We start from the raw sequence: 19,037 nt of genomic DNA, 5'->3' as shown, positions 1-19,037 counted from the left end.
GTTGTTTTAAACATTGGGGTGAATGCACCCCTTCAAATCTGTATTTTTGTGTCCTTTGGGTAAATACCTAGTAGTGCAATTCCTGAATTGTAGGGTAGTTCTATCTCATCATGGTTTCGATTTGTATTTCCCTGATAGTGATGTTAAGCATTGTTTCATGTTTCCGTTAGCCATCTGGATGTCTTCTTTGGAAACATGTTTATTCATGTCTTCTGCCCTTTCTTAATGGGATTATTTGGTTTTGGGGTGTTGAGTTTGATAAGTTCTTTACAGACTTTGGATACTAACGCTTTATCAGATATGTCATTTGCAAATATCTTCTCCCATTCTGTAGGCATGCCTTTTCGTTTGTTGATTGTTTCCTTCACTCTGCAGACGCTTTTTATCTTGATGAAGTCCCAATAGTTCATTTTTGCTTTTGTTTTCCTTGCCTCTGGCAACGTGTCTAGTAAGAAGTTGCTATGGCTAAGGTCACAGAGGTTGCTGCCAGTGTTCTTGTCTAGGATTTTGATGGATTCCTGTCTCACATTTAGGCCTTTCATCCATTTGGAGACTATTTTTGGGAATGGTGTAAGAAAGTGGTCCAGTTTCATTCTTCTGCATGTGGCTGTCCAGTTTTCCCAACACCATTTGTTGAAGAGACTGTCTTTTTTCCATTGGATATTCTTTTCTGCTCTGTTGAAGAATAGTTGACCATATAGTTGTGGGTCCATTTCTGGGTTCTCTATTCTGTTCCACTGATCTATGTGTCTGTTTTTGTGTCAGTGCCATAGTGTTTTGATGACTACAGTAATATAGCTTGAAGTCCAGAATTGTGATGCTCCTGCTTTGCTTTTCTTTTTTAGGATTGCTTGGGCTACTCAGGTCTCCTGTGGTTCTGTATTTTTCCAAAATAGGAAGTCAGAGATATTATCTAAAGCACAAGTGCAGAAATGTCAATATAAGGCTATTATTTATAAACACAGAAGTACCAGAAGATTTAGAAGCTATTGCTGAAAGGCTTGAGAATAGTTGCTTCTGCATTGTAGGACTAGGGGATGTGTGAGGTGGGGGGCAACAGTTAGGGAATGATGACTTTTTCTCATAATTATAGTACCATTTGTATTTTTGAACAATATACATATATTTTGTTTTATAATTAATTTTTTTAAAGTGAATGGATAATCTATAAAATTCCAAGAACAAACATTGGCACGATTTCTTTTAGAAGGCCTGAAAAAAAGGCTTATGAATGTGGCATCTCAGATTGCCTAAAATGTTCTGAGTAGACTTGGGGAAGCATGGTGTGGTTCAGGTGCTGTGGAATTTAACCCCATATTCCTCATTTAGCTTCCAGGACTTAACGTTGCACAAGTGCTCACCCTGTCTCTATGCTTCAATTTCTGCATCAGTAAAATGAGTTAAAGTAAAATACTATTACATTCCCACTGAAAGCATGAAGTGTATAAAACGAGTACATCTTGGAGAAGTTAAATTGATATTGTAGAGACTAAAAACACAGATTAATGGTCCCACAGTTTATTGCTGTGATCACGAACCAACTTTGTGCTTTGTGTGAGTTCTGAACATCTCTGAGCATTATTTCCTCATTAGTTATTATAAGGTTGTTTTGAAGATCCAATAAACTATAAATATATACGTGAAAAGACATAAACTATAATTCATTGTGTAGATGCTACCATTTATCTGCCTCCTATAATCAGGCACTGGGATGACACAGCCTATGCTTCGAGGAACTTGGGATCTCTCAGGGAAATTTACATGTACATATTGATTGTTATACCTGGAGGAAACTTCCCTAATGGGCTTAACAAGCACTGGGAGGAGAGTTGGAGCACTTAACTCTCACTTGATAGAGCCACTTGGAGAGGCACTTGGATGTCACAGACCTACCTAGTTACAAAAAACTTGACTAACATAAGGTTGCCAATTTTTAAATTCACCAAATCAGGGCATTAAAACCGACAAACACACAAGAAAAACTACAATTATTCTAATCATTTAATTAATTGGAAAGACATTTAAACACACACGCACATTAGGAAGGTGTTAATTTCAGAATAAAGGCTGACATTTTCACCACAGACCAGTGAAAATGATTTAATGGGTCAGTATCTGTCCATGGAGCAGATACTCCATAGAGCAGTCTGTACTCACCTAAAGAAATAAATTTTCCAAACTATATCCTGAAGGAAAAATAACAATTTCTCAACTAATGAAATAATTTTTCAGGTAATGGAAGTAGACAACAAGAAAGGAAGGCATTTCAGGAAAAGGGAAGATTGTGTATGTATAAAGGCATGGCATCATGAATAGATCTGATGCATTCAAGGAACAGGGAGTTCAGTATGGTACATGGCAGAGGTGGGAGGTGTAATTTAATATAATAATATTTTATTACTAGGCTGCATACTTTGACATAAAGAGGTGGAGCAAGTTTCCTGTCCTCAGAGTTCTCTGTGTAATTTTAGACAGCAGAAAAGTAAACACTGCAAGAGTTCATTTTCAAGACAATTTGATAAAAGAGGACAAAGGGGACAACACAGTATGGGGCAAATTGAGTGTCCCCGGACAAGGAGGTTGGCAACAGAAGTGATAACAATGATGATGGTGCTAATAGAAGCAGTCGGTGTTCTAAACACTTTATATATATGAACTTAATTTAATGCTCATACAAACTTTATAAAGTGTTTGTTATTATCATTCCCATTTTACAGATAAGGAAACTTAGGCACAGAGAAGTCAAATAGTGTGTCCAGTGTCATACAATTGTTAAGTAGTAGAGGCAGGTTTTGAACCCTGGTAGTAGGACTCAAGTTTATACTCCTAATTACTACAGTGTTCTGCCTTTCTTGGGAGGATGGAAGGGAGGGGAAATTTAAAGAAAGAGAGAGACAGAAGACAACATCATGGAATAAGAATGCCAGGATTTGGTGACTGGCTGTGTTAAGGGTGTCTGTATTCAATAAGTAATGGATGTCCCTTCATCTTTCATACTGAAGGTAGAGGGAGGGGACATTTTCTTCTGCAAAGACAGTTCTGTTAGTCATAAGGTTGAGACTTTTATCATAGGAAACTCTTTTACCTGTTTCTTACATTTCGTTCTGAGATTCAATTCAAACATACTGTATTAAATGCTTGCTTAAGCTCAGTACCCTGTTGCCCTTAGTTTATTTAAGCCGCTACATTTCACTCTAGAACCTCTTAAACTCACCCAAGCTAGAAAATGTTGCCTAATTCCATTGCTGTTCTCTGTTCACACAGTGGGATATAAAAGAAAGTGAATTATTGGGACCCTAGAACAAGAAATTAACCAGTTTTTCACTTGCCCAGAGGAATGGCTGATGCTGGACAAGTAGTAAAGCATGCTGATTCAATTGAATTTATGACATAATTTTATGGTTCCTGAGGAAACGTGGATGGGCATTTTTAGGCATTTGCATGACTGAATTATTGGTTAACTTAAATCATTACTACATTTAAAAAAAATCATAACTTGGGGTGCCTGGGTGGCTCAGTCATTAAGCGTCTGCCTTCGGCTCAGGTCATGATCCCAGGGTTCTGGGATCAAGCCCCGCATCGGGCTCCCTGCTCAGCAGGAAGCCTGCTTCTCCCTCTCCCACTCCCCCTGCTTGTGTTCCCTCTCTTTCTGTGTCTCTCTCTGTCAAATAAATAAATTAAATATTTTTTAAAAATCATAACTTAAAAATCATTCTGTATTTAAAAAAAATATATGTACAGATAGTTAGATACGAGAAAAACAAGAGAACCAAGAGAAGAGAGGAAAGAACACATGATTATCCACTAAGTAGGGACTTATGCTCTGCCAGTGATGATTTTACAGGTCTCCTGACACCCCAGTTCAGTGCTTTCTAAAATATCAGCACTTGGGCATATGTGTTCTGTGTTCAGAAATGCAAGAAGAGAATAATTAAAAGAATGATTTCAGACTGAGAGTCCCTTGAAGGCATAGGTTAAGTCTTCATATTTTTACCTCTAGCACATGACCTGGCACCGGTAATCTGTCATACACGTTTGATGAATTAATGAAGTAAGAGTGGGCTAATTGTTTGTTCAATTATTCATTCAGTCATTCTCTCTCTTCGTAAGCCTTTATTGAATGTCAAGCAATGTGAAGAAAATTATCCCTTCAAAGGCCACAGAAAAAAAACTAGAAATACTGATGATATATTGCCTTAATAGACTCATGGAGTGGGGAAGAGCCTTAGAGACCATGTAATCCAATGTCCTAATTATACAGAGAGGAAACAAGATCCATGGAAATAAGGCATCTTGTGCTGAGGTCCCAGAAGGTGGAACTCTAGGCCAAGCCTCTGGCTGTTTCTTCCTCAACAGTATACATATTTACCTTCCTCAATAACTGGAATGCTTTAGTGTTTTTAATAATCAGCACTGTTGAGTGTTTTCCTGCCTCTCTATCTCCAGGTCAGGTGATGCACATCATATTCAGATCTTTTCAGTTTAAGGCTGCATTTCTCCTCCTTCCTGCAGTGGAGTTGAACTCAGATTGCCCTTGCCTAGTAAACCACCCCAGGGCAAGAAAAAAGGGCTAAGATTTCAGCATAGCAGAGGTGCCCAGCAAATAGTAGATCCCACAAAAGTGGGTTATGAGTATCTATGTATCAAGACACAGACTTATTCTGATTAAAATATCAATTGTATTTTATAAGTAGGTATTGTAAATATTATTTATATTAGAACTTCATATCCTAAAAATTCTAAGGATAATAATTCCACTTATAATGTCATCCCAAATAAATAAATACCTAGGAATAAACTTAATCAAGAAGATAAAAAACTTGTTCACTGAAAACTATACAACATTGCTAAAGGAAGTTAGAGAAGACCTAAGTGAATGGAAATAAATACATGTGATGTGTATGGATTGAAAGACTTGATGTTGTTAAGATGTTGGTATGACCCAAAGAGATCTAGAGATTCAGTGCAGTCTCTCAGTATTTCAATGGCCTTTTTTGCAGAAATGAAAAAGCTAATCCTCAAGTTCATATGGAATTGCAAGGGGACCAAAAGAGCCAAAAACAATCTTGAAAAAGAAGAACAAATTTGGAGGATTCACACTTCCCAATTTCAAAACTTAATTCAAGAGTTGCAGTAATCAAAACAGTTTGGTATAGTTAGAATGGACATATACACCAATGGAATAGAATTGAGTCCAGAAATGAATCCATACATCTAATTTTGACAGGGGTGCCAAGAACATTCAATGAGGAGAGAGGAGACTCTTTAACAAATGGTTCTGGACAATTGGATATCCACACACAAAAGAATGAGTGTGGACCCCTACCTCATGCCATATATAAAAACTAACTCAAATGGATCAGTGACCTAAATATAAGAGCTAAATAAAACTCTTAGGAAAAAAGTAGAGCTTAATCTTCATGACCTTAGATTTGGCAATGGATTCCTAGATATGACCCCAAAGCACAACAGCAAAATTTTAAAAATAGATAAATTGGACATTAAAATTTCAAACTTCTCTGTATCAAAGAACACTATTAAGAAATTGAAAAGACAACCTACAGAATGGGAGAAAATATTTGCAAATCATTTATCTGATAGGATAAATATTCTGATTTTACATATAGAGAGTATATATATGGAATATTCTGATAACTTCCAGTATCTGGAATATGTAAAGGACTCTTACAACTTGACAACAGAAAGACACACAACCCAATTAAAAAATGGTTGAAGGACTTAACTACTGTAGGTATTTGTCCAAAGAAAATATACAAATCGTTGACAAACATATGAAAAATTGCTCAGTGGCATTAGTCATTGGGGAAATGCAAATCAAAACCAAAAGGAGATACCACTGCACTCACTAGGATGGCTATAATTTTTTTTAATAGAAAACAAGTGTTGGGGGCACCCGGGTGGCTCAGTCGTTAGATGTCTGCCTTCGGCTCAGGTCATGATCTCAGGGTCCTGGGATCAAGCCCCACATTGAGCTCCCTGCTCTGTGGGAAGCCTGCTTCTCCTCCCACTCCCCCTACTTGTGTTCCCTCTCTCGCTGTGTCTCTCTCTGTCAAATAAATAAATAAAATCTTTAAAAAAAAAAAAAAAGAAAAGAAAACAAGTGTTGGCAAGGGTGTGGAGAAATTGGAATCCTTGTACATTGTTAATGGGAATGCAAAATGGTTCACCCACTATGGAAGATAGTCTGGCAGTTCCTGAAATGTAAAACACAGAATTACCATATGAACCTGCAGTGCCACTCCTTGGTATATACCCAAAAGAATGGAAAACAGATACATGTACATGCATGTTCATTGCAGTGTTATTCACAATAACCAAAATGTGGAAACAGCCCAAATGTTCATCGGCAGATAAATGGATAAACAAAACATGGTATGTATTATACACACAGACAAAAAGTCACATATTGCATGATTCCAATTTATATGAAATGTCCATAAATCCATAAAGAAAGAATGCAGATTTGTGGTTGCCAGGGACTGGGAGTTGGAGGAAATGGACAGAAACTGGCTAACGGATAAAGGATTTTGCTTTGGAATGATGGAAATGTTTTGGAACTATATAGAGGTGGTGTGCACAACACTGTGAGTGTACTATGTGCCAATGAATTGTTCACTTTAAAATGCTTAATTTTTACTGATATATTAATGTGAATTTCTCCTCAATAAAATATTAAAAAAACTAAAGGCATGATTCATTTCAGGATAGCCAAGTGTTTGGTGTAGTTCAGGCTTATTTACCCCTTTAAATATCAAGACCTTTTATTATAAAAAACACATACTAAGACATGGTGGTTTTGTTTCCGTTATAATGAAATAATTGACATAAGTATTTGTCTATTAATGTCTAATTAGTGTCTAATAATAAACACTTACATAGTACTTTCTATGTACCCAGGCACTGTTCTTAGGCCCTTACAAACATTAACTTATTTAATCATCACAATAACCCTATAAGGTATTAATTTTTTAATCCATGATTTACAGATAAGATGACCAAGGGCACAGAGAGGTAAATCATCATGCCAAAGTCACACAGCTAATAAGTGATGTTTTTTTATTTATTTATTTTTATTATGTTCAATATATTATGTTCAATATAAGTGATGTTTTAATGCATAAAGTGCTTTATGTGTGTATTAAAATTGGTGACTTAATTTTTTTTTAAGATTTATCTATTTGAGAGAGTGAGCATGTGCATGCAAGCAGGGGGAGGGGCAGAGGGAGAGAGAGAGAATGTCCTGCGAAGTCCCTGCTGAGTACAGAGCCCAAAGCGGGACTTGATCTCATAACCCTCAGATCATGACCTGAGCCAAAATCGAGTTGGACACTTACCCAACCGAGCCACCCAGGCACCCCAATGACTTAATTTTTAAAGCTAGTTAAGATCTTCATCAGAGATATCCAACACCTACAAGAATGGTTCACTTTATGGTGGCATTATAGCCAAAGAAAGCCAAACAGGGTTACAAAGTCACTCAAACATTCGAATATACTAACTCATACTGGGAGCAAAGACAGCAAAAAACCCACCATCTGGTTGTGTTTCAATGCTACATGAGCAAATCTGTCAGTTTTCTCATAGCCTTCTCCATGTATCATTTTGCCATTCTGAGCTGACCATTCCAGCCAACACTGCATTCTTTCACATTTGTTAGCAAAAGCACCTTAAATTCAACTGTGTCATTTTCCAGTGTTAATCAAGCAACCTTCATGTTTCCATACACATTCTCTTACAGAACATAGAACTTGTCTGGAAGAACAATACAGGTAGGCCTTGGTCCCTTAGTATCTGATTACCAGTTTGATTTGTTATTTGCCATCTGAAGAGAAAGATATGATATCCAAATAAAATGTGTGTGGAGTACTTCTCAGGAGATAACTGAGCAAAGAACAACCAAAGAAGAAAAGTGGAAGACTTAGCAGCTGCTTTTAATCTAGGTCAGCTGTTATTAAGGGGTCTTCAGCCATGACCATTTATTGAGCATCACCTTTGAACCAGATGCTGTACTACATATATCGTTGGGATTCTCTCCCACACTGGCAGCGCTTTGGCAGAATTGTCTTCTTTCACTTCCTAGAATGCACCAGAGTCGTCCTGCCTTCAGAGGCTTCAAATACTCTGTTCCCTCCACTTAAATGATCCCTCCCATCCATTTTACCAGGACAACTTCTGCTTATCTTTTATGAGTCAGCTTAAATGTCTCTTTACCAGGGGCGCCTGGGTGGCTCAGTTGGTTAAGAGACTGCCTTCGGCTCAGGTCATGATCCTGGAGTCCCGGGATCTGCTTCTCCCTCTGACCCTCCCTCCCTCTCATGCTCTCTCTCTCTCAAATGAATAAATAAAATCTTTTAAAAAATAAAAAATAAGTAAATGTCTCTTTGTCAGAAAAGACTTTCCCTGATACCCTTTACCTCTTTCATTACACCTTGAACTTCTCCTTCGGAGCGCTTAATAAAATTATAATTGAATAGTTATTTATAATATAATCTGTTTCATATTCTCTATTAGATGTAAGCTTCAAGAAGGCCAGGACAGAGTCACTCTAGCTCACCACGAGATTCCCTGGCACACAGTAGAGGCTCAATAAGTATTTGCTGAATGATAAAATGAGTAAATGAATGAATGAAGGTAGACCGTGCCCTCTATGTACTCACAGTTTAGCACTATTTATTTTTTATGTAGGATCCATGCTGTATTCAGAATTCTTTTTTTTTAAGATTTTATTTATTTATTTGAGAGAGAGTAAATGAGAGACAGAGAGAGCTGGAGCAGGGGTGGAGGGACAGAGGGAGAGGGAGAAGCAGACTCCCTGCTGAGCAGGGAGCTCAACACAGGGCTGTATCCCAGGACCCCAGGATCATGACCTGAGCTGAAGACAGACGCTTGACCGACTTAGCACCCAGGTGCTCTAGAAATTCTTATTTTTTGATTAAGCCATGAATGCTAAAAAATAAAATAAAGTGGCCCAGTAATTGGATATGGAGAAAGGAGTATTTATTGGTGAGGTGGGTGGTGGGGAGCTGAGTTAACTTCCACTTCAGTTTATCAAAACATCCACCTACCAGGTCATAAAGCTCTTTCATAGTTTGGTTTCACAAAAATGAGACTAAAGATCCTCTCTATATATTCCTCCACAAAGTTTGAGAGTGAGTAGTTGCTAAGTGGGCTTAATAATTCATCTTTATTTTAAAAATAATAAACTGATCTTTTTTTCTTTGATTCCTCCTTTTATTGCAGGTTTTATACTGCTCACAGTCTCCCTTGATGAATAATCCAATGAGTAGTGAGACAGTTGTGGGTGCAAAGGAAGGGTATATGTATAGAAAGGAAAAGCGGCACAGAAGGGATTTATCCTTTTACTGTGAAATCTGATCTGCATGTCAACCATGATCCTGTTTGATTGGAGTTTTGTCATAGTCTCTGCCTTGGATTTGGGGTTACCAGGGATTTTCGGCTATTTCTTGTTAGATGGAAACTCAGGTTTTGTTTTGTATACATTTCAAACTTTATATGGCACTGTACCCTGTACACTGTACCACACAATCCCTATAAGCTAAAGTTTCCATGACTTGTTTTTATGTGATTGAGAATATAGCATTTTCTTCCAGGGTCTTATAGCCTACAGAATTCTTTGCCTCTTTTATTATAAAATCTTAGTTTATCAATATTGGCATTGAAGTGGAAATTATCTTTTTCTACCTCAGAAGAGTTTGAAATGATATGTCAAGTATATATCTGGAGTTAGTTTACTTATTTTTCCAAATGTTTTCTATTTTGAGAGTTTATCTACTCAACTACTTTATGTTGATTTTCTAAATGTCGATGACAAATAAGAAATGAATGAACAAAGAACACCTGAAAACTAAGATTTGTAAATCTACTGCATTTTTAATGACCGGAGCATTAGGACACTTAGAAACCATTACATTGCTGATGAGTATTTAAGTTTTTAGTTAAATGATTCATTTCCTTTTCAAGATTAGGACATTAGGATCTAATTAGGAAACTGCCATGACTTGGGTGCATATAAACCTAATATCATTTGCCTTTATAAATGTGGTTAGAGTTAGAGTTTGCCTTTATAAATGTGGTTACAGTAGGATGTTTTTTGAGGGATGATTGGTTGAATTTTTGTTACTACTCATATTCAAATATACACACACACACATTTTTTCCACTAGATTCTAAAATTAGAAATTTTACCTGGGTGGCTCAGTCATTAGACGTCTGCCTTTGGCTCAGGTCATGATCCCAGGGTCCTGGGATCTAGCCCCGCATCGTGCTCCCTGCTCTGCAGGAGGCCTGCTTCTCCCTCTCCCACTCCCCCTGCTTGTGTTCCCTCTCTCACTGTGTCTCTCTCTGCCAAATAAATAAATAAAATCTTTAAAAAAAATTTACTTATAAAAATTAACACATTTTTATGTAGAAAAAATAAAGCCTACACTTAAGCTAACCATCAAAAGTTATTTTGCACTTCGATATATTTCATTTTAATGTTTCTGCCGTGCACACATTTTATTTATTGATTTTCTACAGTAGAGTTAGAGTTTTGTATATATTACTTTCACTTAACTTCCTATCATGAGTCTTTCCCACATCATTAAGCCATCTTCATAAATAGAATTTCTTGTAGCTCTTTACTGGTAATTCAAGGTGATTATTTTTCAAAAATTATAAACACCTATTTACATAGATCTTTCATCTGTTTCTGATTTTTTTTTTCTTTTAGAAAAGACTCAGGGACACCTGGGTGGTGCAGTCAGTTAAGCAGCCAACTCTTGGTTTCAGCTCAGGTCATGATCTCTGGGTCATCAGATCAAGCCTCGAGTCCCATTTGGGGCTCCACACTCAGGAGAGTCTGCTTAAGACTATCCCTGTTCCTCCGCCCCTCCCCACCCGGCAAGCATGTGCGTGCATGCTCTCTCTCTCTCCCATAAAAAAAGAGAGAGAGAAAAGATTCGTAAAGTGAAATTATGGAGTAAAACGGCATGTACATTTTTAAGGCTTTTGATACATATAGGAGAATTGCTTTTTGGAATGCTAATACCGTTTTAATTCCTGCTTACTACATATGACAAGGCTTAATATGTTTGCCATAAGAGAGATCATACAAATAAATAAGAACATAATGGTCTAATACCAAAATGGGTTAAGAACATGAACACAAAATTTACTAAACTGGAAATTTGTATATCTGTGTAAATATATATGAATGATATCAAATTTCATTAGGAATACAAATTACAATAATAAAAATACTATTTTAATTATAATAAACTGTTCTTTCTTTGGAAGTATTCAAAGGTAAGATGTTAACATTAGGGGAAGCTGAGTAAAAGGTATTAAGAACTCTACTATTTTTATAACTTTTCTGTAGATCTCAAATTATTTCAAAATAAAAAGTTAAAAATTTACTCATATAGTGGCTCTAGGTGCTTATTCAACTAGGTCTTTGTGTCATTGATCTCTCACAAATGAGCCACTGTACTCCCAGAAATCTGCATCAGAGCACACCTAACTAGCTCTTTTCTTGAGTCACCTGCTAGTATTGAAAAATAAGTATAAAATCTATCCAATGAATGCTCTCATTTATTGCACAAGTCTCTGAACCTGCTCTATATGTTATATACTTTATCTCATTTAATCTTTCCTACAGTCCTACAAAGTAAGCAGTAAAATTACAATGCTCATTTTACAGATGAGAAAGCTGAGGCCATAAGTTTGAGTAACTCATTCAAAGTCATATTCTAAAATGCTTTACTTCAATTGGTTTCATTTATAAGATATGTCCATTTGGCAAAAATGACTTACATTTGGGGAATGAATGTTTGTCTTTATTTTCAGCTGGATATGGTGTTCCCTTTCCAACAGCTGAACCTACAGACATTATTCCACGAAGCTGCCAACTAACGACAGATGTTCCACAAGTCACACAGCTGCTAAACATGACTAAACTCCGCCAAACTGAAATAAAATTTGGAGGTCATCCTCTAAGTTCAGCAGATTCAGGTATGCACCAGGCACCTAAATTATAAGCATATTTATTTGAAAGACCAAAAAAAGGGTTAAAAAAAAACCCGCACCACAATGATGCTTTATAGCTTGAAGTTAAATATTAAGTCACTCTAACATCAACTCGTGTCTGTGATAAATCATTTTAAATTTCTCTTCAGCAGCTAAAATATTTTCTGGGTTTTTACATACCAAATCAAAACATCCTTGATTAGTCCTCTCCTTTTCCTGTACTCTTCCAGGCCCAGCCAGTTATACTTCTAAAACATCTCTCGAATCTGTCTGCTCCTCTATCCTGTTGTTGCTTTCATTGATCGGGTGCCCACCATCGCTCACCTTAGCCTCCCAGTTAATCTACCCATTGCTGTCAGAATTATCTTTCTGATAATAGAAATAGAAATGTGATCATGTCTCTCTTCAGTTAAAGACCTTTAATGCCTTTCCCACTATCTTAGAAGACAAAATTAAAAAACCCTTGGGAATTCACACAAAACCAACCTCCCCTATCCCAACCTACTCGAGTTTCATCTCTCATTCCCCATGTGCGATTTTCTGACCATGCTGTGGGCTTTCACACGTTCGTATTTGGGGATTGCTGTTTCTTGGCCTAAAACAGCTTCCTTGCCTTTCTGCCTATAAACACTCCCAATTCACTTTTCTAGATCCAACTCAAATGCTACCTCTTCTGTGCAGTCTTTCCTAATTCTAACAAGCACTGTTCCCTTCTTTCCCTGACTTTTTTTTTCCTTTTCTTTTTTTTACAATACTTTTTAATATGTCTGCATTTCCCAATAAAGTGTGACTTCTTCCAAAAAGAACACTGTACCTCATTCTTCTATATCCCTAGCATCTAACACACTGTTTACCACAGTGTTTGCAGGCCAGGGGCTGCAAATTCAAATTATTATGGAGGCCAGTCAGATAATATAAATGAATAAAGTGGGCTGGATGCCTGGATATTTGACACATAGAAACATATTTTACTCAACAGTGAGCCTCATTGGGAGTGGAGGGGGTCATTAGGGGAAAGGAATCAGGGAGGGCTTCAAAGAATTGTTCTCTACTGTTAAAGCAGTAACATTAACAACTATGCAAATGATAGAATAAATGGTAGTTAGTACTCAGTCCCTGTGAGGGAGCAATAGGGAGTGATGAGGACTGTAGCAAACTAGAAGCTCATTCTCCATTTGGTAGGGATACTGCAATTCCATTCTAGCCAAGTGTTGCCTTGTAAGAATTCATGCACAGTCTCACCAGATCTTCCTTTTTTTTTTTTTCAAGAGGAGCTAGGTAGTTCAATGTTTATGATAAATCTTCCAATTCTAAAATATTGTCTAAAGTCTAAAATTTTTTGAAAATATTCTATAAGCCTAACAAACCATGTCAGGGCTACCAGTTTTGTACCTCTGTAGTAGATACTCATAACTCTTGACCAAATGAATGAATAGTATGTACAAATTAAGAAACCTAATATTATTTAGATGAGTGAGTCTCAACTTCCTGTTTGTTAGAATCACCTGGGACATTTTATAAATAATTTATGTAAAAAAATTTTTTTCCTAATGCCTATGCTTCATCTTGAGATGCTAATTTAATTGGCCTTGGATGGATATTTTTTAAATGCCTTCAGTGATTCTAAGGTGCAGTAGGGTTGAGAACCACTGGGTCACTTATCCAAACAAAAGTCCTGTGGCTTAGATGACACTCAAAAACACAGAAGTAATCCCAAGGAAGGTAAAATGGTGGTCGTAATTAGGCACTTGTGGAGGAAGAAGTAGGTCTTGAAAGTATTCAGTAAATACTTGTGTATGTTTTTATTATAAATAAATATAAGATTTATGGAAGTGTAAGGTGGTGCAGAAGACTGAGCAAAGACAAGGAGACAGCAAAATGCATGGATGAGTTTCCTGAGGGATTAGTAAGAGGAATGGCCTAGTGGGCAGAATGGCTGGGTCAGAAGAATACAAGAAGAGTGCCTCCTGCTCCTAAAGTAGAGACACAACAAAGCCTTTCTTAGGAGGATGAATTTGACATCACGAGTCAAGATGAATTTTTAAATCAAGTGAGACCAGAGATTAAGAATTACAACTCAGATGTCTTTGCAGCCATCTGGGCATAAAATGTCAGTGGCTCCTTGATAAGTGATGAGCCTGAAAGATGTGCAGGGGAAACACAAGCAGGACTTGTTGATTCTCAGATAACAGATGGGGAAGAGAGTGGGGTCAAAGTTTGAGAGAGGTCAAAGGAGAAGCTGGGGAGAAGAGAGAGCTATGAGAAAATGAGTGAGTTATAGAAATGAACTGTTTTACTCTATTTATGCTGTATTTATTCTTGGTGTATTTTTTATGATTTTATTTATTTATTTGAGAGAAAGAGAGCACACGTGAGTGAGCAGGGGGAGGGGCAGAGGGAGAGAATCTTAAGCAGACTCCCTACTGAGCTTGGAGTCTGAGGCAGGGCTCAATCTCAAGACCCTGAGATCACAACATGAGCCGAAACCAAGAGTCAGAAGCTTAACCCACGGAGCCACCTAGGCACCCTTCTTGGTGTATTTTTTTATGTTAATCCTCATCAGCATTACATGTCCTAAATTGTATATTCCTGGAGAATTGGGACCTATTTTGTAACTTCTTCAATATAAACCCTGGCAGGGGACTATGTGTAAGTAGACACTATAATTCTAAACTCTCGGTTATGAAATTTCTAAACTTCCAGAAAAGTAGAGAGAAGACATAAAAACCCCCATGTCCCCATCACCTATTTCCACAATTGCCAAATTTAGGCAGGACATTTTGGTTGCACAGGGCATAGGTAGCAAGAATTTGTATATTTATTATATACACTCTCTTTAGGGAGAGAGACTATATATAACCCGTGTTCATTAAAGAACCTTTAGAAAATATATAGAAGGATGAAAAAGATCTTATTCCCCAGACAGCCACCGTAAACACCTCAGGTCACAAATCAATCTCAATGGAAGATTCACCACAGAATGAAAGGAGCAAGGGTATTTTTGATAACCAAACACTCAATCTGTATCTAATAGTCTGTGAATGCTTTCAGTAACAGAAATGACTAAGCTGTAAAGCCTATCAGATAACTCAGAGCAATTGTGAATGCTCTTTTCTTCTTTTATCTCTCTAGCTTAATGTTTTAAGAATTAATTATGTTTTTAAATGAAAATGCAAGTCTATATCCAGATATTTTAAGTGTCTTTTTTTAATTTAAAGTTCAAGGACATGTATGATGCTTGAGATTAAAGAGGAATTTGAATAAATATTAATTGCATCATTAACTCAGTATTATAATGAAACAGAAACTGTTCATAGGCCATATTTGATCTCAACTTTTAGAAGAGGATATTAGTATGTATTTTGCAAATTCCGTAAATGTGATCCCAATAATACATAATGATAGTCAACTTGAGTCACATATACAGAAAATTAATAATCGGGGGTGCCTGGGTGGTTCAGTCAGTTAAGCATCTGACTCTTGATTTCAGCTCAGGTCTTGATTTCAGGTTCATGAGTTCAAGCCCTGTGTTCGGCTCCACACTGGGCATGGAGCCCGCTATGTAAGAAAGAGAGAAAGAGAGAAAGGGAGGAAGGGAGGAAGGGAGGAAGAAGGGAGGGAGGGAAGGAAGGGAGGAAGGAAGGAAAGGAAGGAAGGAAGGCAGGCAGGAAGGAAGGAAGGAAGGAAGGAAGGAAGGAAGGAAGGAAGGAAGGAAGGAGAGGGAGGAAGGAGAGAGAAAGAAAGAAGGAAGGAAAGAAGGAACAAAGAAGGAAATTAATAATCATCACCTAATAGCATATTGCTTCTGCCCTGTGAATCCCAATTATATTTCTATTCCTTTATAACCATAAGGTTTGTCTTAAAGAAAAGCTCATTGGACATGCATGGCAGCTAAGATTACATGAACATACAGCAGTCCTCCCTTACCTGAGGTTTCAGTTACCTGCGGTCAAGTGTGGTTCAGAAGCAGATGATCCTCCTTCTGATGTAGCATCAGAAAGTCAACAGTAGCCTAACACTAGGTCACACACCGACATCATCCACCTCACGTCATCTTGTCACGTAGAAATTTTATCATCTTGCATCATCACAAGAACAGTGAGTATGGCCCAATAAGATAGTTTAGAGAACACATTCACATAACTTTTATTACAGTATATTGTTATAATTGTTCTATTTTATTATTAGTTGTTGTGATTCTCTTACTGTGCCTAATGTATAAATTAAACTTTATCAGAGGTATGTATGTATAGGAAAAAATGGAATATGTATGGTTTGGCACTATCCAGTTTTAGGCATCCATTGGGGGTCTGGGAACATATCTCCCAGGGATGGGAGGGGGCTGCTGTACATTGAACTCTGTGGTTCTCCTTCTACAAATATGTTTCCATTGCTATTTTTGTCATTTGTGGGCTTTGAAACTTACTATAAATATATATAATAATAATAATTGAGATATTTTATTTGAAAGGTGTAGCTAATGAATAAGTCTGCCCAAGGGCAGACTTTCTAATCTTGGAAAAGCCAGGAGATATTTCTTCATGTCAACTATTTGTTTTTGTGTCTGTCTGAAAAATGGACTCCCCATGATGAGATTTTTGAACTGCATGAGAAAATGACTGTGCTCTTATAACTAACTGTACAGTATCCATGTACATTGTGGTGCTTTATTATAAATGCACACACTGAGATCCCAGTGAAGTTGCCACAGAAATAAATCGTGGCTTCCAATGGATGCTTTCTAGTATGTTCACTCGAGCAAAAAGAGGAGACCTTAAAACTTCCATTTTAGAGTGCATTTTGTTGAATGGCATGTAACTTGATCAAGAGCATTTAATGATATTAATAAGATAATTGTGTTTCCGAAAAGCCAGTGTTACCACACTTCTACACCGTTCACCTTGTCAGTTCCCAGTGCACGTTAGCTAATGACTGTTAGTCTGCAGATAACTGGGGGGTCTCTAATGATCTTATTTTCATTAATGGAACCCCAGTTTAATTGAACCAGAGATTCAGGTCTGGTCATTGAAGTTGAGAATTCGGCTACTAATGGCAAGATGCAATGGTCCACTAAGCACAAATCAAAACTAGTGATTGGCCTAAAAATTAGGAGGCAGTTTTCCCAAGTGCACTCTTCTACAGCAGCAGTCTTATTGGCCTTCTACTCCTATCTAAATAAGAAAAGACTGGCATCCCTATTTCCTAGCACAACTGAAAATAGGTAAGTTAATGCATTTAGCAAAACCATGAAATAATCATCCAACTACAGTTGGCACTGGTGAGATCTTATTAGAATTTCTTTGGGTTTCACATTATGAAAGCAAAATTCAAATCAAGTAACAAAATGCACTGTAAAGGAGAACCTAAAAGAAAAAGGATTTAGATTATGACTTCAGGAAAAAACAAAACATTTTTCTCCTTTTTTTTTAGAGAGAGAGTGTGTGCAAGCCGGGGGGTGGGGGTGCAGAGGGAAAGAATCTTAAGCAGGCTCCTTGCTCAGCTCGGAGCCGGATGTGGGGCTCGATCTCACAACCCTGAGATCATGACCTGAGCCGAAATTAAAAGTTGGACACTTAACTGACAAGCTGCCAAGGCGCCTCAACAAAACACTTTTCTAAACTCACACTTTCAGCTAAGCCTTGTCTTAAGATTGTTGGTTTAAAGAGATGCCACAATTTCTGGGTCCAGTGTCTGAAATAAGTCAGAGTGAACTCAACTGTCTCTTACGTTTGAATTATATAACCTCTTTCCCCATCTTTAGTAAAACTAAGGCATACCACGTCACATTCCTTTATTTAAAAATTTTTTTTAATGTGAAAGGAATTTAGTGTGGATATTGATCAGTATCTGTGAAATTTGTTACAGCAAAGATGTCACAAATCATATATAGAATGAATTTCAATTTTTCTGTGATATTTCCACCAAATATTGAAGAAACTTTGATATATAAATATTAATATAATAGTAAATGTGAAAACCACATCTAATCTGTTGCGTAGTTGTGCTGCTTTTACAGGACTGACTCATTCCAACCTTTACATTTCTCCTTTAGATGTCTATTACAGTATGGCTTATAATGACAAAACTGGAGACGAATTACTTGTGCATAGTAGGGAGTTGATTAAATACCCACAAATGGGGCCCCTGGGTGGCTCAGTCATTAAGCGTCTGCCTTCGGCTCAGGTCATGATCCCGGGCTCCTGGGATCGAGCCCCGCATCGGGCTCCCTGCTCAGCGGGGAGTCAGCTTCTCCCTCTGCCTCTGCCTGTCGCTCTACCTACTTGAGCTCTCTCTCTCTCTGTCAAATAAATAAATAAAATCTTTAAAAAAAATACCCACAAATAAGATATTATGGATGCAGCTACAACAGACATGATCTGCTTGTCATGGTCTGGAAAGGTCTCAGAGCTGTGTGTGTCCATCAGTGACACATGGAAAGCTAGGATGTTGTCTCTGTATGAGCCCACTGATGTAGTAAATAAACAAGATAGTTACCTAGGGACGCTGGTATAGGAGTACATTTTTTTATATTTATGTATTTTATTTGTATTTTATAGTATATGTTTATTTTTTTATTTTTTTAAATAATTTTTATTGTTATGTTAATCACCATACATTACATCATTAGTTTTTGATGTAGTGTTCCATGATTCATTGTTTGTGAGTAACACCCAGTGCTCCACGCAGAACGTGCCCTCTTTAATACCCATCACCAGGCTAACCCATCCCCCCACCCCCTCCCCTCTAGAACCCTGAGTTTGTTTTTCAGAGTCTATCATCTCTAACGGTATGTTTATATATTTATAATATACATTTGTATTTTTTAGTTTTATTTTATTATGTTATGTTAATCACCATACATTACATCATTAGTTTTTGATGTAGTGTTCCATGATTCATTGTTTGCATATAACACCCAGTGCTCCATTCAATACATGCCCTCTTTAATACACACCACCAGGCTAACACACACCCCCCCCCCCCCCACC

At 37.3% G+C, this 19,037-nt stretch overlaps 1 protein-coding gene across 5 annotated transcripts in view; it reads left to right on the top strand.

The window, feature by feature from the left end:
* Window positions 1-19,037, top strand: part of CFAP20DC (CFAP20 domain containing) — a 137,256-nt gene that overhangs the window by 4,672 nt on the left and 113,547 nt on the right. For all 5 annotated transcript variants that reach the window (XR_012380912.1, XM_073901461.1, XM_025885705.2 and 2 more), the window contains exon 2: window positions 11,869-12,033. Coding sequence is in view for 4 of the 5 variants with exons in the window: in XM_073901461.1 (XP_073757562.1) it covers window positions 11,970-12,033 (64 nt within the window). In the remaining variant the exon portion in view is untranslated. The remainder of the gene's footprint in view (window positions 1-11,868; window positions 12,034-19,037) is intronic.

Source organism: Callorhinus ursinus, unplaced genomic scaffold, assembly GCF_003265705.2.
Source record: "Callorhinus ursinus isolate GAN/ISIS: 27379988/994484 unplaced genomic scaffold, GSC_fseal_2.0 scaffold15, whole genome shotgun sequence".
Lineage (NCBI taxonomy): Eukaryota > Metazoa > Chordata > Mammalia > Carnivora > Otariidae > Callorhinus > Callorhinus ursinus.
This window is presented reverse-complemented; position numbering and strand designations above follow the sequence as displayed.